Source organism: Vicugna pacos, chromosome 6 (genome assembly GCF_048564905.1).
Source record: "Vicugna pacos chromosome 6, VicPac4, whole genome shotgun sequence".
Taxonomy (NCBI): Eukaryota; Metazoa; Chordata; class Mammalia; order Artiodactyla; family Camelidae; genus Vicugna; species Vicugna pacos.
This window is the reverse complement of record NC_132992.1, coordinates 92,730,653-92,755,952: the sequence shown is the minus strand read 5'-3', so window position 1 is coordinate 92,755,952 and position 25,300 is coordinate 92,730,653. Positions and strand designations below refer to the sequence as shown.

The window sequence follows — 25,300 nt, the reverse complement described above, 5'->3', positions numbered from 1 at the left end:
GTGCAAATGATCTTTAAGGTCCCTTTCAGAGTGTGATGTTCCATGAGGGAGGTCCTGCCATCAGAAAGGCCCGGTGGTCACTGCCTCATGTCTGAACCCTGCAGTTGGCGGGGGCGGGGATGGGCCAGGCCACCGGCAGGTGGAACGAGGTCACCAAGCGGCTCCGACGCCCCCGCTCTAGACCTGCCGTGGTCTCTCACACTCTTCCCTGTCACCCACGCTTCACTGTATCAGCTCTCCACGCTGCCTAGAATGTAAGCCCCACGAGTGCAAGGATTTCTGTTTGTTTGTTGTGTTGCCAGAACCTAAAACGGGCCTGGCATCTAGGTCAGCACATGCCGTGTAAGGAATGGGCACGGCCCTCGTCATACATGTGCTGTGACCTGACCTACATCGTGTGGCTCGTCCACCCCAGGCAGCTTCAAGTGACCAGCACAAAATCGACTGTGTGTGTAGTCCATATGGACCCTGAGGGCGTGATTCTGATCATTAATGAGTCACACCGGCTCAGCACAGCCCAGGGTCAGTCATCTAGAAGGATCCCGCACAGCCTGAAAGCAGGGCCCTGATTTTGTGCAGGACTCGGGTGCCAGACTCTGGAGGAGGCCTGTCTTCGTGGAGATGGACAAATGAGAACAGGGCAGCCACGCTGGATGGAGACTCCTGCTCTCTCATAGGACAGGACAAATCCAAATTCCTGCCTTATCGACATGAAACATGACTACACATTATTGCCTTTAAGTATCCTGAGGTGCAAAAAGCCTGAAAGTTCAGTTCCTGACAACACGTGCGCCTTCTGCAGCGCTGATGAAGCCAGCAGCACCACGGAGAGGAGCGCTGACTTGGAACACGTGCTCTTTGAAAATAAGTTCTCGTCACAAAGGTTCCATTGGCTTTCCAAGTATGGAAGGGCTGATTTTGCTTTAAAGTGAAGAATAAGTTTTTAGGGCAAACCGATGGGAGAGCTTTATTCAGGACTCAGGGGGAAAAAAATCCTTGAAAGAATAACTTCTGAAAGGAGCGACTCACTTCAGTTTCTCTGCTTTGAACTGCTGGGTGCAGTCATCGAACAGCTTCTGGTTCATCTCCATGAAGAGTTTCAGCGCATTGTATATCAAGCCGTGTATCGTCCTGAAACGGAAGCTCTGTGTTGACACCTCCCCACCCGCTCCTGCCTCTCCCGGCCGCAGCTGCTCCCTCTCCAAGCCCATCAGGCTGTTTCAACAGCCTGCCTGCACCTCGCGAGCCTCCTGAGCCTTACAGGTAATGCCTGTTACTTCTGACTCGTTCGTTTTCCTAGAGGCGGCCACACCGTCGGCCGAGTCCGGCGTTGGCGGGCTGGCTGTGGCAGCCCAAAGCCACCCTACTCGGAAAACGAATAAAAAATGCTGAGACTCGAATGAACACGGTTAAGGCAAACTTGATTACATAGCGGACAACCACAGAAACCTTTCCTTCCTACAAGTATCAGCTTCCTCTCATTCTTCCTCACTGAGCCCCGAGGACGTGCGGTGACCTTCCACGACTCTGGAGGGAACTAAGAGGGGCCGGGGCCAGGACCGGGGAGTGAGGCAACATGCCCAGAGCGGCCTGACCCGGGTGAGGAGGCGAACGAGAGGCCAAGACACAATGCACACTCCTGCCTGACTGCAGCCCACGGAGAAGTCAGTGCTCTAACTGACATCCAGACTCACACTCAGCCCTAACTGGAGCACCAGCAGAACATAGCAAGCCCCTGGGCGCGCAGCCCGACGCGGCCGCTGGGCCTTACTTGTTCCAGTGGGTCTTGGAGTTGCGGTACAGGGACGGGAACATGATGGGCAGGATCCGGGCCGCGTTGTCGCTGATCAGGCTCATGATGTACTCGTTGTTCCAGTAGTACAGTGCGCGCTCCGCCACCTGGGGACAGCGCCCGCCTGCATGTGACGCCTGCGTGCCCGGCCAGCGCCCGCCACACGCATACGCGGGAGGGGGCAACGAACTGCACTGGACTGGAAAATCATTATTATTTTTACAGATTCAAAGTACCCTAGACTGTAACCTTGGAGGGCCTTCAGCAAAGAGGCAGATGACCTCTTGTGTGTCAAGATCACGATCACTTATTTATCCACGACTCCAGCAAACATCTCTGCTGGACGTGGGCTGGATGCCGAGGGACAAGCCAGATGAGCTCACCCGCCCCTGCCGCCAGCTATCCTCCCCACCCGTCCCCCACCCGCCTGTTAGGTGTCTACGCCACAGGCAGTGCCGCCTGGCCCTGAGGGTTCCGCAGTGAACCAGGAGAGGCAGACCTCCACGTCTCTGTGGAGCTTACACTCCATGGCTACCCAAATGATGGGCGGGCTGTTTGACTTGTAAGTGCTAAGTCCTGTGGCGAACAGCAACAGGGTAGGGAGGGAGTGTGTGGAATCGTGGCTTTGATTTAAAATTGGTGGTGCGGGGAGGGGATAGCTCAGTGGTAGAGCACATGCTTAGCATGCGGGAGGTCCTGGGTTCCATCCCCAGCACTGCCATTAATAATGATAATAATAAAATAAAATAGTCAGTGGTGGTGGAGCATGTCTGCGCAGAGGGTCCCCGGGGAGGGGCGTGAGACGACAGCAGAGTGAGTAACATGGGGGCAGCGGAGGCCGCCAGGTTACACAGGAAGCAACACAGGACCAGCTACACACTGCGACCCGCCCCCTCCAAAGGGACCCCCGAGGCGAGCCCCCGGCCCGTACCTGGAAGTGGGGGCTTGAGACGCACTTGGCCAGCTGCCGGAAGAGGGGCTCCATGATCTTCATGAACTCCGACGGCTCGATGACGTCCAGGATCTCCTCCAGCTCATTCAGGAACATGACCTCCTTTGGACTGTGAGTCTTGGGCCAGTACTTGAGAAGCGCCATGACCACCTGCGGGAGGGACAGCAGAGAGCGAGGCCGTGCCTTTGCTGAGGGTTCCCCTCGGCAAGGACAGGAGAAGTGGAGCTTGTTCCTTGCAGAAGGAACAGTGACTCAGTAATCAGGACATGGGTTTGGGTTTTTTTTTAATTGGAGAGGTAGGCCTAATACTGTGTGCTTCAGAACCACAATTTTAATTTACGTGATCCCCTCTGACGAACCACAATTTCAGTGAGAGTCAGTTCCTTTAAAAAAAAAAAAAAGACAGAAAAAAGGCAGCTAGGTGAGCTCGGAGAGAACAGAACGAGTGGAGAGACACAGAGGTGAGGGTCCACACGCGCACCGCACACTCTGCTTCTCTCTGAGACTAACCGGCCGCTCAGGTGTGTTCACACACCCACACACACAGTACTTTCAATTGTGCTAAAACACACCCAAAAGAGAGATGTAAAGCCAACTGATGTTGGTGGCAAACCCTCTGTGCGTGGTGTGGCTGGTGCCCCCGAGCCCTCCTCAAAGACGGGGCTGCCGAGAAGACACTGTTACTAAACCCACACAGGGGCCCAAGGAGAGCCAGCCGGCAGTGAGTGGGTGGCAGCCCGGCCCCAGCCAGGACCCCCCCATCCCTGTGAGGCATGTCCAGCCATGCGGCCGCGGCTCCTAGGGGTGAGCGCCGGGCGTTCTGTTCCCGGCCCGTCACACCGCAGACCATGAGTCTCTGCCTTTCTTTACCATGTTCCTGCAGCCCCCAGACTTCCTCCCACAACCAAATCAGTAAAGGCTGTTCACCCCAAACACCAGATTTGGAATGCAGATTAGAACTACTCCTAGACTGGAGCTACCTTAAGTCTAAGCCAGCACAACGATCCAAACACTTCTGTGCAGGTATGTAAAGCACACATACACTCGCACACGTAACCACAACGGCCACCTGGCACTCAGAGCAGCCGCTGAGCCTTGTCGCAGCGATGTCTGGAACCACCACCGGCCAAGCAGCAGGACTGCGGCGCACGTCACCGCGAACTCCCGACTCTTGGGTGGGCTGGTGGTCCCCACTCGCTGGTCGCCTCCAGCCCCGCAGATCACACCACTCTGCTTACAGGCCGGCCTGTTAGCCCTCATGTGGTTAAAAACAAGGGGCTTTTGAACAATATCTGTTTATAGCAAACTGCTTTTGATGCTTTTGGTCTTTACGCTCCTGGATAATCTTTTATGATATTATTACACTTTATAAAACTCCAAAAGTTATTTAAAAAGTACTCTGAGTTTGGAAATATGATGTAAAAATTTATAACACAGTTGTCTTTAAAAAGGAATTATTTTAAAAAAAATGCATCATTTAATGATCTTCCTCCTACTTTTTGCTAAAATCATGTAACAGACACGAGTGTCTACTATACTCTGCGTCCTGAAACCACTGCTAAGAGAGAGCAGAGGCAAATCGCTTCACAGGTCCACCATTCCTTGTCATTTGGCAAACGGAGTTTTATTAGAAGAAATACGTTAACTTGTGAGCTACAGGACCAGCTGACGCAGCTGTTCGTGTCTCTGGAAAGGGACTACTTCCGGCATTGGTGTCACGTGCTGGGCCTACTCTGCATGCTGCCTGGAGCGACCTATGTCCAATCCCCAACCGCCTCAGGCTTCTGTGGTGACGGAGGCATTTTGTACAAGTGGGTGTCTGCTGGGGGTGCTCACCTGAGCTAACCACGTTGCTGGCTGCTGGGGGCACGACCCTGAGCTTTCCTGGGGGAACTCAATGGCCTGCCCGCCCCCTGGAGAGGGCTGGGGAGGGCAGGCAGCCTCGCCGGGCACCCTGGGGAGCCCCGCTCCATCCTGGAGGTCCTGGAATACCAGGGAAAAGAGCTCCCACCAGGCCACGGGTGAAACTCCGTCCCCCTAACAAGACAGGTGGGCGGGAGCGGAAGATGATTTTACCTCCCTCTGCTCTTTGATGAGCTTCTGACCCTCTTATAACAACAGTGTGCATGCTCCCCATGCCCAGAAAGCACTGTACAGTTTTCAAATAAAAATTTAATCACAGATTATAAATGGGAACAACAAACGTCTCTTAAATGGAGCAGACTTTAAACTCTCCTGAGCCTGAGGGGAGGATACAGCTCCACGGTAGAGCGTGGGCTCAGCATGCTCCAGGTCTTGGGTTCAACCCCCAGTACCTCCATTAAGTAAAAAAAAAATACATAAATAAAACAAAAACTCTGGAGCCAGACGCACACTGACTCGGGGGCGCCGTGGGTGCAGAGCTGCGGGACACACGTGGACGCTGAGCGCCCTCCCTGGAGTTTACACTACTGTCTCACACGACACGTGCTCGACGCCCAAGTGAGACAAACTGGCCTTTGAACTTTCATGGTACATGAATTTCAAAGGAAGGGATTTACTGAGGCCAAGGTCTGAATATTTTTAATGCGCAGAAAATGAAATCCTCCTGCGGTCAAGAGTCCTAGTGTATTATCTGGGTTGCAGGAAACTAAGAAACGAAGCGGTTCTGGGTGGAAATACTGAGGATGAGTGTGTGGGGGCTTGAAGCAGCTTTTTGCTCATGCCAAGTCAGAGACCTCTGCCTACTATTTCAGTCGGAAGGGCCCAAGCAAAGCCAGTACACCGTCTCCTGCCTTCTTTCAGACAACTGCAGTTAGAGGCTCTCACTCCTGCAAAGCTGTACTAGCTGCATGAATGCGGATTCATATGCTTTATCAGCCTTCACGCCACTTTCAGCTGAAAGAGAGGAGCTGGGCTCGCTCCCGAGTCGGGCCGGAGTGGCACTAGGACGAGGCTCCCACGGACACGGCGGGGACGGGGACGCGCAGGGGTGGCCGGCGGGAGGAGCCCTAGTCTGTGGCGAAGGCAGCGTGATGCTCGGTGAAGTCTCCAGCCTCTGGAGAGTATGAGAAATATGCACAGAGAAAAATCGTGGAAGAAAACCGCACACTCCTCTTTCCGTATTTTTCTCCCCCTTTTTATTTTTGCAGTAGGAAAAGGGCGGCGTGAGTGTTAGGATTTCTTCACATGGTACTTTCTCCAGTGAAAACTCTCACCCTTCCGCTTGGAGAAGGCCTTCAAATACAGACAGGACTCAGGACGTGTCACCACTGGAGAGATGCTCAAAAGGCTTTTTGTTTCTTATCCGTGCCACATCGTTTTTCTCTCCCTATCTGAACATGTCTTCAGTTTAGTCAAGGAGGATAAAATAACATACCCTCACCCCAGGCTGGAGTAAACACTGTGTGTGACACTGAGGTCTGAAGACGCGGTGCGTCTCCTTGGGGGATTCCAGAATGCTGGACAGGAGGAGACCCCAGGGAGGGTGCAGGGCAGCCCCGGTCACCTCCATGGCAGTAGCTGAGGGATGGGACCAGGGGCTTTCCCTGAATTTGTGGGTGAGATGGGGAGATCCACATGGAGAATTTAAAAGCTTAAAAGAAAGCAGAGATCAGAAGCAGTTTAATTCAAGAATACAATATTAAGAATTTCTTCTTTTTTTTACTATAAAAATTACCACCTCAGAAGAAAACTGAAAAACTATGAAGGGGAGGGAAGACTCAGGAATTAAAAGTATTTACCTTTTCTAGTCCAACAATGACTTTTAAAAGAGTGTTCAAACATTTAAACTGGCACCTAATACTTTTTGCTTTGTTACTGGCTCTGGTTTCACTTGATTAAAAAAAACTCCATTAAAAAATGAATTTAAAGATACTTCTCCAAAGAAGAAACACAAATGGCCGACACACGTGTACAGATGCCCAACACCACCAGTGACTGGGGAACTGCAAGTCACAACCCACAGGGAGTGGCCACTCCACACTCACTAGCACAGCCGTCGCCAGACACATGGAAAACAGCAAGCGCCGGCGAGGGAGGGGGCTGGAAGCCCCGTGCACCACGGCTGCGGGTGCGAGGCGCCGCGGCTGCTGCGGGAACCCGTCCGCACTTCCTCAAAAAGCTAGCACAGAGCTACCACACACACGACTCGGCAGTCCCACTCCTGGGTACACACCCAAAGGAACGGAGAGCAGGGACATAAAGGAACATCTGCACACGCGTGCTCATACGGTACCACTCACGACAGCCCAAATGGGGCCCCGCACGATGGGATACTGTTCAGTCATAGCAAGAAACGACGTTCCGGCGCACGGGGCGAAACGCGTGGACCCTGAGGACGTTGTGCTGAGTGAAATGAGCCAGTCACAAAAAGGACAGATCGTGTCGATCCCACTCACGTAGGTCCCCGGTAAGATCTGGAGACAGAAAGGACCTGAGAGGCCACCGGTGGGCGGGCAGGGGGGCGGGGGGGCTAGAACTTAACAGAGACAGAGTTGCTGTTTGGGGCAATGATCAAGTCTTAGGAACAGTGGGGACAGCTGCACATTATGAATGTAATTAATGCTGATGAATCGTACACTTATAACAGTAAAGCTTACGTTACACAGGATATTTCACCACATTTAAGCAGCAACACGATACACCCAAAGCCACGCAGCGGTATGTGTTAAGTAGGTGTGTTACGTGGCACATGAGTGACATCTCACGAAAGCTGTTAACAGAGAGCGCATTCAACGCTTCACCCGGCACCTGACACAGCCGACTTCATAAATCTGGGCTACAGCAGCCTTTCTGTTCTTAGTAAAGATAAAATGACAAGAAACTTAGAAATCTAAGCACTGATTGGTAGCACTCTAATGTTCATTTATGATGCAATGACCAGACAATAGTTACACTCTAGCTTGGAAGGAATTTTCAAGACAGTAGAACCTCTTTAGTATAAGCGCTTGAATCCTCACTACAGTCCCTCTGACTGAAGCCAGTAAAATACGCTGCGAAACCAAGCGCCAGGGACACATTAACCCGCTTGTGCCTCAGCAGCCTCTCTGCTCAAGGAGTAAAACGCGGGAGGGGGCGAGATGGCATCTTGTTACCTAAAATACTCACTGTGATGATGAACTTGTCACTAAAATGACTGTAGCTTGAGCTGTTGTGACACAGGAATGAGCTGGGCCTGGATTTTTAGTGTTACAACAGCTACTTGTCCAAGCAGTCAGACCGTGACCCCGACACCCAGGGAGGCACACTCCCCACCCGAGGGCCTGGGCAGAGAGGGCGCACTTACTGGTTCAGTGAGGGTGCTGTCCTTTTCTAGAAACTGCACGACACAGTATGCCAGCTATGGGAAGAGGAGACAGAGCATTAATGTTCCATTTTAACAAGGAAATGCTGGGTCGCCCACAGACGCGGTCCTTCGAGGAGACAGGGCCGGATGTGTGTGCCCCCACGAGGTGGGCGTGAGTTCCCCCACAGGCCCTGCAGAGGCCCTGCGCGTGACTCAGGGGGACCCCAGGACCAGCGTGCACAGACCATCTGCAGAGGGAACACGGGAAAGCTGGAAAACCAGGGGACAGTCCTTCAGACCAACACAACAGGTCAGCCAGGCGGGTGGGGACTTCTCTGGCCTTTGTGGAGATGGTAATAGACAAGTAATCTAACTGCTGGGAAAAAACAAATTAAAATCGGTTTCTATCTTATATCCCTAAACTCTTAATTTCTAAGATAGAACAACTAACAGATAACAAACTGGCTGAATGTAAAGATGTCACCAGCTCACAGCAATCAGAGCAAAATCTCTAAGCAAAACAGCTCCCAGGAAGCCAGTGTCCTCAGAATCACGTAAAGAACACGTGTTCTGTTGCTGACCCCACAGGCAGACTCCCCGAGGGCGCTTCCTGGTTCGTGGATCCGGACACGGGCAGGTGCCCGGCCCACGAGCACTGACGAGAAAAGCGACACCCGCCCGCAGTGAAGGGGGCCGTCTCCCTACACCTTCTCTGTGTTGTCGTCAGTGCAGCTTCAGTTCTGTCTACGCAGAAGGCAGAAGAGTAAGAGGAAGGAAGGACCAGATCTCCTTGGTAAACGTGGCTGACCAACCGGCTAGAAACCACTTACGGACAATTTTCCAGTATAACTGTAAACAGATTTTCACAGAGTTAAAAACGCCCACAGCTTAAAAAACAAAACAAAACTTTTTCTTAAGCCATGTTATTGGCCACAGACATACAGACTTTTTCTCTAATGCCCTAGATTTCAAATTACACTACAGGGGACTTTCCTGAGAAGTCTTCCTTGACTCCTTCGAGCTGGCCATTCCCTTCCTGATGCTTAAAAGTAGCTCCGAAATTTTCCGTTCCTGAGATTTTTCTGGTTTTCCTTAAAAGGCATCCCCCTTTAACTCTTCTTCCTTTCATCATCACCAGAACCCTGACCCCTCAGTCCACACGTGACTTAAGAAGGCACACACCCCAGCTAAGGGGCTGGTGTTCAGCGTCTCAGCTCGCTGACGTCCAAGCAGAGACGACCGAGCTCCCCCTGCCCGACATCACGAGAGGAGCCCCTACTTACCTGGGGATGGTAGACGCTCAGAGACTTCACTTTGTGCAAAGGTAATAACACCTTCAGTAAGAAAATCTTGTGCTCTTCTTTTAGTGGTAAGGCAAATCCATTAATTATACTGTGAAAACAGAATTGATTCAAAGTTTATTCAAACTATTTACAAATTCCAGATGAAAAAATCTATCTTGCTGTTTTTCGTTCAGTTTTTGTTTTTAGCATGAAAACCAGCAAGCAAACGATGTGTGTCAGAAAAAAGGAGGGGGGACATCAGGAGAAAGTAAGAGGTCGTTAAATACTTTCGAGGAAGCAGCATCATTTTTATCTTTGCAACTACAGGGTAATTTTTAAAGTTCTGAGTTTACAGGGCGCTGTCCGGAACTGCAGGAGTCTCTGGGGGCAAACCTCCTTCCTTGGACGGAGCCACGGAGACCGGAAGGCTTGGCTGGGACGCCAGCATCTTCTCCATCTCTGGGGACTCCCACTTCCCCAAACAAAACATCACATCTTGGGTTGGTACTGTTTCCCTGTCAAAGATTTCAGTCTTTCCAGGTTTCCATGTAGACTGAAGCACCTCAGATGCTGGGATGTGTACTTTCTCTGCACCCTCATGGATTATGTCCAAGCCCGTTTAAGTGCTGTCATGGAATAGAGGAATGCTGCCCCCGGTACTCTCCTGCCGGCAGAATGGTCTGAGTGGGCAGAATGGACACTGTTTCAAAATCAACAAGAAACTGGGTCCCCTACTCTGAACCTCCAAACTGAAGTTCTGTCTGTAACATCAGGTAGTTGATCTATTTGGATTTATACTCAGGCAAGTTCCCGAGAGCCACAGAGGCAATCAGAGTGATTTCTAAACTGGTCCCGCACTGCTCAATCGCGGGCGTGTGGCGCTGCAGGCAGGGTTAGTCTACGTGGCCATCGGGGACCACGTGGGGGTAAAACAGTCTGTCCTGGGAGTGGAGGACCACGGAGCCCCTGTGCCCAGAGCGGCAGGCTGTCCGGACCATTTACTCAGCTCGCCCTGGCCTGGCAACTACCTCGGACGCAAGTGTGATTATTGTCCCACTTTACAGCGAGGGAAACAGAAGGTGAGGGTGGTTAAGGTCTTACAGGGAAGCAGGGAAGGCCCCTACTCCAGCACTCACTATGTCCTGCTGGGAGACAGAAACCCAGAGTGTGCGGAGACCGGTCCGGTTCTCCACGTGGACTGACGGTCGTTGGACATGACAGCTGACTCAGCGAGGGGAGTCCGAACTCCTGGACCACACGTCCACCAGATGACAACAGGTTCCTTTGAAAAGCTGACTGTGCTCAAACCGTCCTGGGAGTTGCCAGGTCAGATGAGAGTACAGTCTCCTTCCCACAGGGCCCCTCAGAACCTTTAGCTACTAAGGTGCACTGAACCCCAAGCAAGGTGTTGGGGAAAAAGCACTTCCAAGCTCATTCAGCCGTGGAGCCCCAGGGAACTCTGGGAACCAGGAGTCAGGAGGTCTGATATAAAACCTACAGGTCATCGATTGAAAAAAATGATAGCAGGTCCTGGGTTCAACCCCTAGTCCCTCCACTAAAAAATAAATAAGTTAATAAAAACCTAATTACCCCCCAAATTTTTTTAAAAATTAAAAAAATGATAGCAAGAACTCTATTTCGATTAAGATGAGATTTTTGAAATTATTATTATTATTATTTTATAAATATACATAAGAAAAATGTATAAAATCAAAGCGATTTGAAATATTAGCACTTACTCAATACCCCAAAGGTACAATAAACGATCTATTCTTCTTTTAAGTGTCAAACATAAACCTTCTTAATGTAACTATTTTTAACACTGCTTTTGAGGAAATAATTGAAATTGTTTCCATAGTAATGCTACTGAGGTAACAGAAAGAGAATCTACACATGGAATCATGAACCGGAGAGACTTGTCAGTTAGCATGTTCTGATTCAAGAGCTGGCACTAAGTGAGCTCCTCTTTAAGGTCTTTTCGAGAACGGTTTAAACTGCCTTCCTTTGGGGGGGGGTGGGTTGAACACAACAAGCTGGATCATTTCAGCATAAATTCCATCTAAGGCCGCTCACTACCAGCAAAGGGAGATGACTCACCTTCCCAGTATTTCCAGTAACTCTGCTATGCCGTTGTGATGCTCTGTTTCATAAATAAATCTAGAAAAAGCAATTTGTCACTTAGAATTAGACAATGAAATAATGACTCGAAAAGACTAGAAAACACGCAGCTGGGCAACACCAAGCTCTTCCATCTGTGAAAACTGGTCCTGGGGACCCCGCCCGTCATCACCGAAGAGAGTCCGCACAGCCTGGACGTGCAGACACTCGGAGGGACGGGAGGGTGGGCGTGCTCGAGTCTCTCCCGAATGTTTTATGTTCAAAGTTTCAAATGCAGAAAAGTGGAAAGATTTTTACAGCTGAGCACTGCATTCAACCACCCAGATCTGCGGGCGGACAGCGTGCCGTGTGCTTTATGACACACACACCCTCCATCCACCCCGACCGATCTGCTGCTTTGCCCAGTCCCACCTGCGCTGACTTCATACTCACTTCTGAAGCCTCCAATATTGGCGCGGTCTGCAGAGGGACAAGCTCCCTCCCTCTCCCTGGCCCCAGGCTCTCCCTGCACTGTCTCCAGGGCGGTCCTCTTAGCACTACCGCCCCCTCCTTGGGGCTCGAGGCCTTGGGGCTCGACACGCATCCCCCAGAAGCTGCCCCCCTACCCCTCGCGTGCCCCCCGGGGCTCCCAGCACCCGCAGCCGTGTTATCTGAGGATGGTGACGAGGACTCATCATCACCGTATCCTGGGAGCTAGGACTGCCCCTGGCGTCTGTCCAATACCTGAAACACATCTGCTGACTAAACTAGGGCCGCGAGAGGGAACAGGAACAGGGGACAGGGAAGGTCTGCTCTGCAAGGGCCCCTGGGGACCAGCGGCTCCCACCCCGCCTTGTGCGCTCTGCCTGACCCAGAGGCTTCCGACAAGGGTCCTGCCTATCAGATGAACTACTGGTTTAGAGACAGTTCTGAGCCAAAAATCAGAGTTCGTGATGATTAAAAACTTCACTGCCCTTGTCTGACACGAATAGATTAGTGCCCTTAAGGTCAAATGCCCAGGTGTGAGAAATTGACAACGCTGTAAAAAAAAAAAAAGCCCAGTGTGAAGCACTTCCGGGATAGGGCCCTGTTTCCACCTTCTCCAACGACCCAGCCCTAAAGGAGGTTTTGACAAATTGTTAAACGCGAGGGCAGGGGGCTGGAGGAGGAGAGAACAAAGGCCTGTGACCTGGCGCAGGTGGCTCGCAGGCTGGCGGGCAAGGTGGATGCAAGGCTTGGACACCAGCTTAGGCCAATTCGATTCGAGCTGACAGGCATCAGGGGTCAGAAGCCCCAGAAGCAAAACATGGTGACCACGCACAGAGCCGAGGCAGGGAGGTGCCATGACGATCACGGCTGCTGGGGTGGCAGGAACAAGGGCACAGGCCCCGCTGCGGGTGGGGCAGCCCCATGCCAGCCCGGGACCCGGGCGCCTGCCGCTGCCCTTGCCCTGAGATGGAGAGCTGGCCTGGTGAGGGGGGGGGTCCGGCCCCTATGGGGTCAACACATTAGTTTACAAAATTCAGCCTGAGGTTCCCTCTGCTCCCCTCGTTTTATCTACAATATGGCACCTGGAGGGCTGTGCGGCAGCAGGTGGGGGCTCCTGCAGGTATGGGCTGTACCCCCCACCCCGCATCACCTGTGATCTCTTTCACCAGCTCTGATGCTTAAAAGAAGGATGACCTTCAGCTAGAATCAACTTTGTTTTCCTAAACCAACATCACTAAATTCTTATCGATAAATTCTTAGTTTCTGATTATTCTAACACCATTTGAAGTAGGCAGAGAAAAGAGAAAGCAATTGTAATTCTTCTTCTTCCTTCTCCGGGGGCAACAAGAAAGCTGGTGCAGGACGAGAGGGCGCCACAAAGATCCAGGCAGAGGAGGACACCGGTCTCCCTCTCGAGGACTCTCCACAACCTGAGCAGGAACCTGCCGCCGGTCATGGATGGTCTCCTGAACGACACCACCAACTCCTCCCCCTCCCAGGCTGTGTCCTGCGCCCCCCACGAAGAGGCAGAAGCCACCCCGCCTGGAGCTGGGCGGCCCGCAGCGCCAGGACTCGTTCTGACCGATACAGAGGGAAAGAGTCAGGCTGCCCAGGCCTGGGCCCTCCTGAACCCGCATGGCACCAACAGTCCCTGGAGCCTGGGGCAGGTCACAGGACATGAGACATAACAGCGTAGATTCAAGCCCCCAAGTCATGGGGGGAGGCGGGCTGCGGCAGAGAGAAGGAAGCCCGGCTCCACCCGCCCTGCACCGCCAGGCAGGCCCCACTGCCGGCCAGAGCGCCGCTCAGCTCCCCCACGGGGAAGCTGACCAGGTGAGAGGCCACGGAAAACAGCAGCATTCACACCGACAGTGCCAGCAGGGTGAACCAAAGGCGCCTGAAGCACAGTCTTAAAGACGCAGCCGCAACCCGCGGAGCACAGGGGAGCGCCGCTCCTGAGGCCCTTCTCAGCTCTCCTCACTGAGCTGGAGGGGGCGGCGCTGAAGGCGGAGGCCCAGGCAGAACCCGCTTCCTTCTGGTCGTGTATATCAGGACGGGTCGTTACGGAAAGATTACTGAGAACAGAGGGCAACAGCACACACTCTGGCCCTGAGAGCTCAGCGGGGGCCCAGCCAGACTCTGTGATAACTTCTGAACGAAAATCTGTTGGGGTATTTCAGCTATGAAGTCACACTTCCTCAAGGTACGAGGCATCTCCATCTTTCAGCCGTGCTGGCTGGCGGTTTGGAACAAGGCCTCGTGCGCGGGAGTGCGCCTGCCTCAGGCAGGGCCCTGACTCTGGCCTTGGAGACGGGAACTGAGGGCCCCATTCTCTGCTGAGTGAACGGTGTGCTGCGTTTGGACAGCGAGAACATCAGTCTGGGGACGGGCTTGTTAGAATGGGGACACCCAGGAAACGTGACGCCGCCCCCATGGTGGTGTGTCCAGCCAGGGCTCGTCAGGCGAGCGGCACATGGGGAGCTTGGGGGAGCTGAAGGGACGCCACACCCTAGCCGGATGGCTCTGGGGGCTCTGGCCTGAGACGCTGCATGGAGTGCAGGGGGAGGGGAGGCGCTGGGCCCTGACAGCTGTGGGTGGGTACCCCCAGGGCGGGATGTCTGTTGGCCTCAGCTGTAGAACCCCATTTCCTGTCCACCCTCTTCTTTTCTCTGCTTGGTCATGGCAACTAAGATGGCTCCTGCTGGGCCTGCCCGCAGTGCCCTGGTGATGCTTCTGGGCCACCCTCTCCCCGCTGCAGGCACCTGTACCATCACCTGCCCCTTCCCTGCAGGGATCAGTCACTGACAGAGAAGACCTGGAGTCGGGGGCCTTTGAGGCAAGCTGTCCTGAGACGCTGAAACTCAGAGGACACTGCTCAGCATTAAGCTTTGCAGGGATGGAAAGAAATGACACTGACCACTGCATCTCCCGACATCCTGGGAGGCTGGGTGGGGGCTGTGTGACAACCCTCGAACTGGGGTGTGGAGCAGCTGGGCTGATGGAGAAGCAGTGAGGATCGTCCAGGCTAGGCTGAGTGTGGGGGGAGCCCAGAGAACGAGGGGCCCCCGAGGGCTCGCCCAGTCGCAGGAGTTCAGACCATGAGACTCAGAGAGGGGTCGAGGGCGCAGGGGACCATGGGGCTGGCTGTCAGGGGACATTCTTCCATGAGCCCTGGGCGCCACCCTCCTCCACCGGGACTGCTGGAAGCCCTGCCGCCTCACCCGCCACGGCCAGCGGGTGCACGGTGACCGCTCAGCAGGCATCTCCAAACCTCCATGAAAGTTCCAGGTCTTCTCAAGATGCCCCGCTTCACTCCTCCCTCCTCCCTCCTTCCGCGGAGACTCCGAGGGGAACAAGGAGCAGCATGCGGGGCAGGGAACCTGCTGGCTCTGACTGACCGACTGACCGGCTCCTCCACACCCACAGGGACCACACTCAGCGTGAGCGGGCACTTGGCAGGGGGAGGGGGAGCCGAAACCAGGGCAGGGTGCGCCAGGCACGGAGTGCTGGCTCCTGCAGCGACAAGCAGGCTGCTCAGAAACGGCCGTGCCCCTCGGTCACTTTGCCGAAGGAAGGGGTGGGGGCAGCGTGAAGTGTGAGCACGATTATCGCCCGCGGAAAGCAAGGCGTCCCCCGACACTGACTTACCTATAAAATATATTATTTATCTGTTTTCTGATGTAAGCTCTTAAGCCTAAGAATTTCCCATAGATTCTGTGAAGGGTGGTTTTAAGAAAGTCTCTCTCTCTCGGGTCTTCACTGTCGAACAGTTCTAGAAGCTTCAAGAAGAAAAAGACACTCAGCGACTCGGTATTGTCCCTCTGCAGAACAGAGCTTTTGTGCTTTCAGCTACTTTGCCCTTACCTGCAACACAAACTTCTGATCAATATATTTCTTCGCTATATTAGGCTGGAAATCTGGAGACTCTAAAAATCTTAAGAAAAATTCATAAACAAGCTAGGAGGAAAAAAAAACCACAGTGAGTCAAATATCATGTTTATTAAATGGAGATTAAAAATATACCGTAAGTTGAATCTTTGTCTGCAAATATTAGCCTTAAAAAGTAAGAGCATGTATCTATAGAAATTATGCCAAATTACAAAGCTTTATTATAACTGATGACAGCAATTGTTTTATTTAGCTAAGAACCACAGACTATACCCTTAAATGGCATTTAAAAAATGACTTCCATGGCTGACGTCACCAGTGCTTGGAGGCCACAGTGCACAGCAGCCACCAGCCTGGCTGGGACCAAATTCCAGGTGGGTTTGCAGCCTGTCACCTCCCAGTGTCCTGGCAGAGAGCCAGGTAGCTAGGAAGGTGGGCCTGCCTGGTGGGCGGATCACAGACACAGTCACCGGGGCTGGGACGTCCCTCCCCCTTCACGAGTGGGCTGCAGGCTGCCATGGTCACACAGCGTCCCAGACGCCGTGGGAGGGCTGCTCTGCTGCTGAGGTGGCCCCTCCATCTGCTCCCTCTCCAGGTCCTCCCCAGGCTTCCCACCTCCCCGTCCCCCCTCCTTCAGCAGATCTGGACCGCCCGATCAAGCACATGGTCTCAGTGCCTCTTGGGCGTCCTGCCCAACCTCCCTTTCCCCTTACAAAGGCACCAGAAGAAGGCTTCAGTCAGCAGGTGAGCCCTGGGGCGCATAGTGGGCACCCAGTAAGTCTAAGCACTAAAACTGAGAATGTCTGCGTGCGTCCCCTGACCTCAATTCAACGGTCGTTTCCACTGAAAACACAGAGACAATTCCATGTCTTTGTAGTTTGTGTCAAGTGTCCAAACAACCATCAAATGTTCTCTCTTCTGCTGGAACACTTTTCTCGTACGTACAGGTCTGCCAGGTCTATGACACCAGAGCTCAGAGGCCCTGTGCGACCAGCAGAGAGGCCCAGGCCCAGCACACCTGCTCTGGGGAAGAGCCCCGCGCCCCCTCCCGCCCTCTGCCTCTGACCCACTCCCAGTCCAGTACCTGGAGGTGAGGCCAGGCTGCTTCTAACGTTGGCTCGTCTTCCTCTGGGTCAAATTCTGCTCCCGTTGGGTTGGAGGAAGGTGGCAACGTTCGAAACATGTTAACTGCAAACTGAAATCCACGTGTTCTATAATTACAACCGGGACGTCGCCGTGTTTACAGAGAACACTTAAAATTATCTTAATTGTAATGATAGCTGTTTCCAGTGCTCTGGCTGGTTCTTATTCTCAAAATTCAGACGAAAGGTGGGTCCCGAGAGCTTAGGTCAAAGCCGTGGCCAGACCCCCAGCTGTGGACAGGGGACATGGAGGCTCCTGCTGGGCTCTTCAGACAAACTAGGGCTGGCAGATGCCGGTGGGCAGGGAGGCCTCCCGAGGCCTTGCTGTGTGTGCTTAGTGCAGAGCAAGGAGAGAGGTCAAAGGGGAGACAGCAAGAACTGCAGGGTCACCGAGGAAACGGCAGAGGCCACACCGTGTCCTCTGCAGGGTCAGGGATGGGGACAGTGACGAGGATGGCCACAGCCAAGACACAGTGGCTTCTGAGTGGGCGGCGAGAGGGTCATTTCCAGAGAAAGAGTGCATGTTAGAGAGGAGAGGGGTCATCATGTTGCAGGACATCCCAGCCCCGTACACCCAGGGACTGGCCAAGACTTACAGAGAGGGGACGCATGGAGATGGCACTCCTCTGGGGTCTGGACAATTCCCCGCAGGGCTCAAGACCTCGTCTCTACTCCCCCTACTACCAGCCCTACCCCAGGCTCCGGTAATTTTGACTTCATAAAAATCAGTGTGTTCTAACAGATGTTTTCTGTATAAAATCTGTAATTCTTTGGAACACAGGCACATTTTATTGCCTGTGTGGTTCATATTGATAAAGCACAACGTATGTGGGCAGGTTCCTGATAAAACGCAGCAGTTTCGTCTTCCTGTTTCATCAATTTACAGCCACCTATCTCCTTCCCAGTCAGTTTATGAGCAGTTGTATCACTGAATCTCTGAACCTGCCATATGCGGTTACAGGACTAGTGATCAAAAAAGAAAGAGATCATGCCATTTGCAGCAACATGGATGCGCCCAGAGATTATCAAACTAAGCAAAATGAGCCAGAGAAAGAAAGACAAATTCACGTGACATCACTTGCATGTGGAATCTTAAAAAATGGCACAAATGAACTGATTTACAAAACAGAAACAGACTCACAGACATAGAAGACAAACTTATGGTTACCAAAGGGGAAGGGGGTCAGGGATAAATTAGGGGTTTGGGATTAGCAGGTACAAACTACTGTATACAAAACAGATAAGGATTAAGGTCCTACCATATAGCACAGGGAACTATATTCAATATCTTGTAATAACTTACAATGAGAAAGGATACACATACGTATAACTGAGTCACTATGCTGTACACCAGAAACCAGCACAACACTGTGAATCAAACACACATCAATTAAAAAAAAAGCCCTCTGCCCCGCCAGCCCAGAAGCAGAGAACCAAAATGTGCGACACACCAGACAGAATCTTTGACCACGATGACAGGGAGGGTCTGCAGAGAGCCCGGGCAGACCCGGCTGCTCAGTGTGTCTTGTAAAGACCAAACTGAGACTCCGCGTCACCTGTTTTGCCTCCTTTTGTCCATGATTAATACTGAACCACTATTTTCCGTGAAGAAAAACACCCCCTCCCCAAGCCCTGGGCCCTAGAAGCCCCGGGCACCAAATATTTGCTCCCTGCCTCGTGTGAGAGCGCCGGACACGGACAGTCCAGGAATGGGAGGGACCAGAATGGCTGGAACAAGTAGCTGAAAAAAATCTTCCAGTAAAAATACAAGAAATGGTCCTAAGATGAAAGTAGAAAGAAGCAGAGGTCCAGGACCTGTGAACGCGGTGTGTGCTCAGGGCCCGCGAAGAGGCCTCCCAGATCACAGGTAACTGGACAGGAGAGGCTGGGATGGGTGTTGCCAGGCAGAAGGGGCACGTCCTCTGCTGCTGCCCCCAGGCCCCTGACCCCAAAGCCCACAGAACAGAGCAAGGGGATACTAGGAGCCCACCCACTCAGGAAAGGCCACACCCAGGTGGGCACTGTCTCCTCCTGGCTTGCGGGGGCAGATGGGGGAGAGCAGCAGAACCAGCCCAGCTACCACCGGCCACCCCCTCCTCCCTGGGCTGTGCAGTGGGGAGGAGAGGGTCAGAAAGGAGCCTGGAACCTTTGTCGAGGTGTGGCATCCCTGAGCTGGGCTGTCCTATCAAAGTCAAGTATTCAAGGGGCACCAAAAGAATCACCCAGAGATAGGGGGCCACTTAAAGAGAGGGAGGGGTACATGCTGTCCTTGGGGATCAGGACTGCAGGGGCACAGGCACAGGTCCCTGAAGGCGAAGGCATTGAGCACTGGCTGTGCTGCTGCCCTGGGGGACCTGCTGGAGCGCCCATGATGGCGGGTTGCAGTGTACCTGGAGGGGAGCACACAGGCCGCCTCCTGTGAGGTTCCCGTGGCTGTAGGCGAGGGACACAGAGGCCAGAGCAGGGAGCAGGAGCAGTGGGCGCCCAGGAACAGCCAAGGAGCAGTCAGCGCCCCTCCAGGAGAGGAACTGGAGGCTGGGATGTATGGGGACATAGCTGCCCCTCAGGGAGGGTCTTCTGTGAAGCTGAGCACAGATGCCCCCCAGGAGGGACTGCCACGGGGCAGAGGCCAGGCAGCAGGGCAGAGGCACAGGGGCCCCGCCAACCCTTGGCCCCTCTTTGCCCCCGTCAGGTCCCCCACTGGCCACACTGCCCTTGGGGACAAGGGGACAGATGAGGTTCTGAGTCTGGGACTGAAGCGTTAAATCAAGTGACCAGTTGTAATGAGAGGGGCACGAAAGGGAGATAATGGTTAAAGGTGATGGTTGAAAAGACCCGTGTGACAGCTTAGTCTTAGAGCACCCACGATTCAACCCAGTCATCTGAGCATCACCATGAAGGCATTTAGTAATTATGGTCACATCTATGATCAGCTGACTTTAGGTAAAGGCGATGGCCCTCCAGAATGTGGGTGGGCCTCATCCAATCAGTTGAAAAGTCTTCTAAGAGCAAAATTGCTTTACCGGAGGATGAAGCAATTCCACTGTGGACAGCAGTGTCAGCACCTGCTCCATGGAGTTTGGATTTGCCCCGTCTGACTTTGCAAGGCATGAGACCGTTCCTCAAAAATCCATCGATTGATCGATCGATCGATCCATCCATCCATCCATCCCCTTGTCTGTTTCTGTCTCTATCCTACTGGCTCTCTTTCTCTGGAAGATTCTGATCTACCTGGTCAGCTAAGATTCCTCAAGGATCTGTTGTAGTGAAGCTACTGATTCCAGTCTTGAGTTGAAGCCCCACTGCCCAGAGCTCCGTCAGACACAGCCCGTCCCCAGTGCGGCACAGTCACCGAATCCCTGGTGCTGCAACGGGACACAGATGAACTTGCTTTCAATGCTAAGGTCCCCCTGTTAGTGTTCCGCAAGAGTGACCACCCTAGATCCAGGGAATTTTACTACTGGCCAACTCTAACTGATAAACTGATAAAAAGTTATTTCTTTCATGCAACAACAAAAATCTCACACCATAATTTCTACCCTCCTTTCCAACTACATCACATCACATTAACTTGATGCTTATCTCCAGAAAAGGCCAAGACACTAAAACTAATAAGGACATGAAAGCACGTAAGGCGAAGCGCAGGCCGCCTCACACTGCTCCTGGCTTCCCACCCACCACCGCTTGTAAGCACAAGAGCTTCGGGGGGCAAATGAGCGGCGCACGTGGTGCTGACGTCAGTGTCCTTGACAGCGGGGTTCAGTCTGAGGACCACGGAAGGCGGTGGTCATCACCACCATGCCACGGAAACCAAAGGGACTGTGTGTGGACTGTAGGTCCAGGCAGCCTCAGGTCTGGTGAGGGTCACCCAGATCCACTACAACATTTACGTTTCAGCTGAGACACTGGTTCAGAGTCCCCCCAGTCCGTGGACACAGAGCTAGAATCAGGTCTCCCACAGAGGGAGGCAGGGTGGCCTCGTGGGGACAGCCTTCTTGGCCCTCTTCTTACCCAGAGCAGGACCCGAGACCGAAAAACTGCTCAAGCCTCGCCCTTCTCCCCGGCTGAAGGAGGGTAAGTCTGTCCTCCGCACTGGGCCCGTGGGAAGCGGAGACGTCACCGCGGATGCAGGCCCGCACGTGTGTGGCCACGCGCCTGAGTGTGGCGTGGACTGACTGCGCCATTAGGAAGCACCTGCTTTTACAGCTTTCTTGACATTCCTACTCTCAGTATGCAAATCACCCCGTACATGTTCTCCCAATTGCTAAATTTATTGAACAAATGCAAACTGAAATGGCTCGAGAAACAACTGCGAAAAACTCTCACAATTCAGCAATAACATACTGTCTTTCTATACCTGTACCAGGGGGTGAAGTAATAAAATATTCATGCAGTACTGGAGAGCACATGCAGGCTTAAGACAGGAAGGGATACACACCAGAGGAAAGCACTGATAATCCAATTTCAGAGACAAGGAAAGAAAGGTTGATTATTCACCTCTCTGTTTAAAACCACAAGGGTTATTCTGCTATGTGATGGTTCTGCTTTACTCACGTGAGTAGGATTTACAAAGGTGAGCCCACCAAAGGCCAAATCACAGCTCCTCCTCCTGCAAGAGGAGCGCTGGCTTCTGAGGGTCACCCTCTTCCTGTAAGAGGAGCGCCGGCTTCTGAGGGTCATATCGCTAAGAGACACATTTCAGGGGGAGGCAGGGAGGGGTCTATCCACACTGTATTTTAAATAGAGAGCTGTTTTTTGGTTCCAAATGGTATAATGTATCTGGGAAAACCAAGAGACAACAGTCAGACCATCAGAGCTGGGCCACCGATACAAAAACCAAAAATACCAACCCCACAGCAACCCCCTCTCCACCAGCGACAGGCGACCAGGAAGCAGCACTGGCAGGAGGACCCCAGGCACGCGGCCACAAAATGACAACGGGCCTAGAGACTCACGGCCCAGTCACAAGGCCTCAGTGAGCACATGGAAGCCTCAAGAAAGGCACTGATGATGACCTGAGCAAGGAGGAACCTTCCCTGCTCCAGTGAGGTACGTCACGTCACTAAGATGAAACTCCTCCACAAAGCAATTTATACCTTGAAAGCAATCTTAAACTCTCATTGGATTTCTGATGAACTCAATGAATGTGATTTAAAATTCAGGTGGATAATAAAAATCCTAGTAGCAACGTTAAAGGGAGAACCTGTCCGTTTCCTCCCTCATGAAGTCAGGTCACTCTGGCTTCATGGCAGATTCAGGCGTCACCTGGGGAACACTCCCTCAGCGACCTGCTCACTGCTGAATCTCCAGCACCTGTCGCAGAGCCCAGCACCTAGTAGGTCCTCAAAGAGGACATTCTTACACATTTGCTTTATTACATGTTCTGATTTTTTTTTTTTTTTTTGCAGACAACTGTGAGAAAGTTTAGGAATTCTCTAGAATTCTGCATCCTACAGGGCAGTAATAAACTAAAAAGGGAAGCTGAGAGCAAGTGTATCCTTTGGGAAAGGCACCATCAGTCACCTCACTGGCTGCAACACCAAGAAGTTACCCTGAAAACTGTGAAAACTTCCTGATTAACCCCAGCTCTCAGTTGCGGTGTAGCTGGAAAGGGAGTCTCCCTGACGCAGCTCCAGGCGGTCCCTGATTTCAAGCTCTTCTAGCAACCTGACCACTTCCTTTGTGATCTCTGCCTCAAATATAACTGGATGGTCAGGTAATTCCTGGTTTAAGGTCCTCCCCTTCCTCCCGGTGCCACCTCTCCAGGGCCTATCACACCACTGGGCACAGAGCAAGCACTTAATAAAGACAACAGGTGAGCAAAGCTGGGTCTCCTGTTCCATGAATCAGCACTGCTGCTTTCTCTAAAGCTAGAGGTGCTTTCAAAGAATGCAGCTTTACCTCCCAACAGATGACCAGATAAAGAACTACAAGCTAAATTCTTACTCTGAATAGCTTGCTATTTTTATGCTCAAATATGTTCTTAATAAAAGTTAAAGATATGAGAGCTTCTTTTTTTTTTGGGTGGGGGGTAATTAAGTTTTTATTTATTTATCTTTGATAGAGGTGCTGGAGATTGAACCCCGGACCCTGTGCATTTTAAGCGCACACTCTACCACTGAGCTATACCCTCCCTCGCCAAAAGTTAAAAGATACGGAAATAAAAATCTACAAATTTTTGTAGAACGTTTAGTAAAGGAAACTCAAAATTTCAAACAATGGATGTTTTAGTTTTATGACTATTTCACTACCATCTTCAAATGAAAATATGCTTGTCATTTATAATTATGCATGAGTTTATTCTTTAATTTTTATTTTTGAGTTTGAGAATAGAAAATTTACTTACACAAGACAACCAATATTTTGTAACACTTATGATTCAATTCAGTTAGTGTCCCTTAAAGATTACACTGGGTCTGGAAGTCTCTCAAGTTATTTACTCTGGGCCAAAGGTGAGTTTTACACAGTTTCTGAATAATGTATCCCCCAATATCTTGTTATGAAATACCTCAATGCAAAAAAATGGAATTTCATATTCAATAACCATATAGCCACCAACCAGATTTACCATTAATATTCTTACACATTTGCTTTATTATATATTGTTTTGTTTTTTTTTTGCAGACAATTGTGAGGAAGTTTCGGGATGCTCTGTATTCTGCATCCTACATGGCAGTAACAAGCTGGAAAGGGAAGCTTCACAGCTCAAGTGCTTGTCACTTCCTGGTCACGTGTACAGCCAACCATTTTCTTGCTATGCCCCTCCCCCACCACACAGTTACAGAATTATAAGTTATGCAAAGAACCTTTGATCAGTACTTCTTTTAGAACGTACTGGATCACCCATGTGGATGGAGTGAAGTATTGTGTATCTACTGTAAATGGAGCAGAGACTTACACTTCTGGACAAGACAGACTAACAGGAATGGGATTTACCCTACTTCTTGAAACAATCAAAAAAACCAGGGAAAAATATATAGAATTACAGTTTTCAAGACATGGACTTCAGACAGTGAAAGACAAAGATCCTTGAGAAATGGGAAACAACTGAGTTGAGTCCTACTGCTGCCCAGTTTTCTGCCTCCACACAGTGTCCAGGTGGCAGCACAGGGAGGAAGAACCCAGGTGAGCCCAGCAGACACAGCTGGTTAGAATTCGCAAGGCAAAGTCCCAGAGAGGAGAGAGCTACACAGAGAACTATCAAACAGAGCACTGATCAGCATATTTGTGTGAGAAAACTACTGGAGGCTGCATGAAAGAACCACAAAGAGATCAGAGATACCCAGTACTCGCCCAGGGCTGAGAACAGTGCCTCTTCTCACCAACCAGCTGGAAAACTCATAATTCATGGAGCGCTGGGCGCATAATCAGAGGAGTCTGGTCTCAGTAATGGGTGATAATTAACCATAAGATGACTATGACTCTGGTCCTTCCTCAGACATTTTAAAAGCAAGAACCAAAAGGATCAAACTGTTTCCAAGTAACTTAACTGCATCCCCAAACAACAGAGTAAGTATGCAGCACTCAATCAAGGTAAAATTCACAGTATCAGGCATCCGACAAAAAATGACCAGACATGCAAAGTGGCATGAAAATATCATTTATAATGAGAAGAAAAACCAATCAATTGAACTGATCTGGAACTGACATAATGGTGGAATTAACAGACAAGGCTAAGACTTACTCTGTCCAAAAAGTTAGGTGGAGACGTGAAGATACAAACAAGACAAACTACATGTGATGAAAACTACAATGTGTGAGACGAAAAATTTACTGCACAGGAATTTACACAAGATGAGACATTGCAGAAGGGTGAACGAACCTGAGGATGGCAAAGGAAGTCACCAAATGAAACGCACAAAGGAAAGGACTTCAGAGAGAAAAGTACCAGTGAGCCGCGGGACAACTGTCAGAAGCCTATACGCACGTCTCTGGAGCCTCTGGGGGGAGGGGGCAGCGACAGAAACCAGCATTAGAGGAGCTCATGGCCAAATACTCTCCCCAGTTGGATAAAAGCTATAAACGAACTCCAAACACAAGAGAAAGAAGGAAACTACACCGAGGCACGCCATCATCATATTAAAAAGAACAAAATAAAAACTCTTAAAGGTAGTCAGAGGGAAACCAGACACGCTCTGCCTGGACGAACAGACAGAGGAATGGCAGCCGATTTCTCATCAGAAACAATGCGAGCAGGAAGCTGGGGAGCAGAATTTTTAAGGGATAAAACTTCGACCTGTCGCTCTGTACCTAGCAAGGCACACCCTGGGGTGTTGTGGGTTCTGTTCAAGACCACTGCAATGTAAGTGAGTACCACAATAAAGCAAGTCACATGAAGCTTTTGGTTTCCCAGTGCATATAAAAGTTATGTTTACACTATACTGTAACCTA

At 51.5% G+C, this 25,300-nt stretch overlaps 1 protein-coding gene and 1 long non-coding RNA gene across 11 annotated transcripts in view; one reads left to right on the top strand and one right to left on the bottom strand.

Annotated features, from left to right (window-relative positions):
- The window catches only part of PPP2R5C (protein phosphatase 2 regulatory subunit B'gamma), a 121,610-nt gene that overhangs the window by 13,958 nt on the left and 82,352 nt on the right, over positions 1-25,300 (bottom strand). For all 10 annotated transcript variants that reach the window (XR_012073819.1, XM_072963719.1, XM_072963721.1 and 7 more), the window contains 9 exons: positions 16,852-16,962; positions 15,744-15,836; positions 15,528-15,658; positions 11,391-11,450; positions 9,294-9,402; positions 8,011-8,064; positions 2,724-2,894; positions 1,772-1,899; positions 1,030-1,131 (listed from right to left, as the gene is read on the bottom strand). Coding sequence is in view for 9 of the 10 variants with exons in the window: in XM_072963719.1 (XP_072819820.1) it covers positions 1,030-1,131; positions 1,772-1,899; positions 2,724-2,894; positions 8,011-8,064; positions 9,294-9,402; positions 11,391-11,450; positions 15,528-15,658; positions 15,744-15,836; positions 16,852-16,962 (959 nt within the window). In the remaining variant the exon portion in view is untranslated. The remainder of the gene's footprint in view (positions 1-1,029; positions 1,132-1,771; positions 1,900-2,723; positions 2,895-8,010; positions 8,065-9,293; positions 9,403-11,390; positions 11,451-15,527; positions 15,659-15,743; positions 15,837-16,851; positions 16,963-25,300) is intronic.
- On the top strand, positions 7,673-9,300 carry LOC140697004 (uncharacterized). The gene is made up of 3 exons (XR_012073820.1): positions 7,673-8,320; positions 8,599-8,803; positions 9,149-9,300. It is a non-coding gene; the product is annotated as an uncharacterized lncRNA (long non-coding RNA).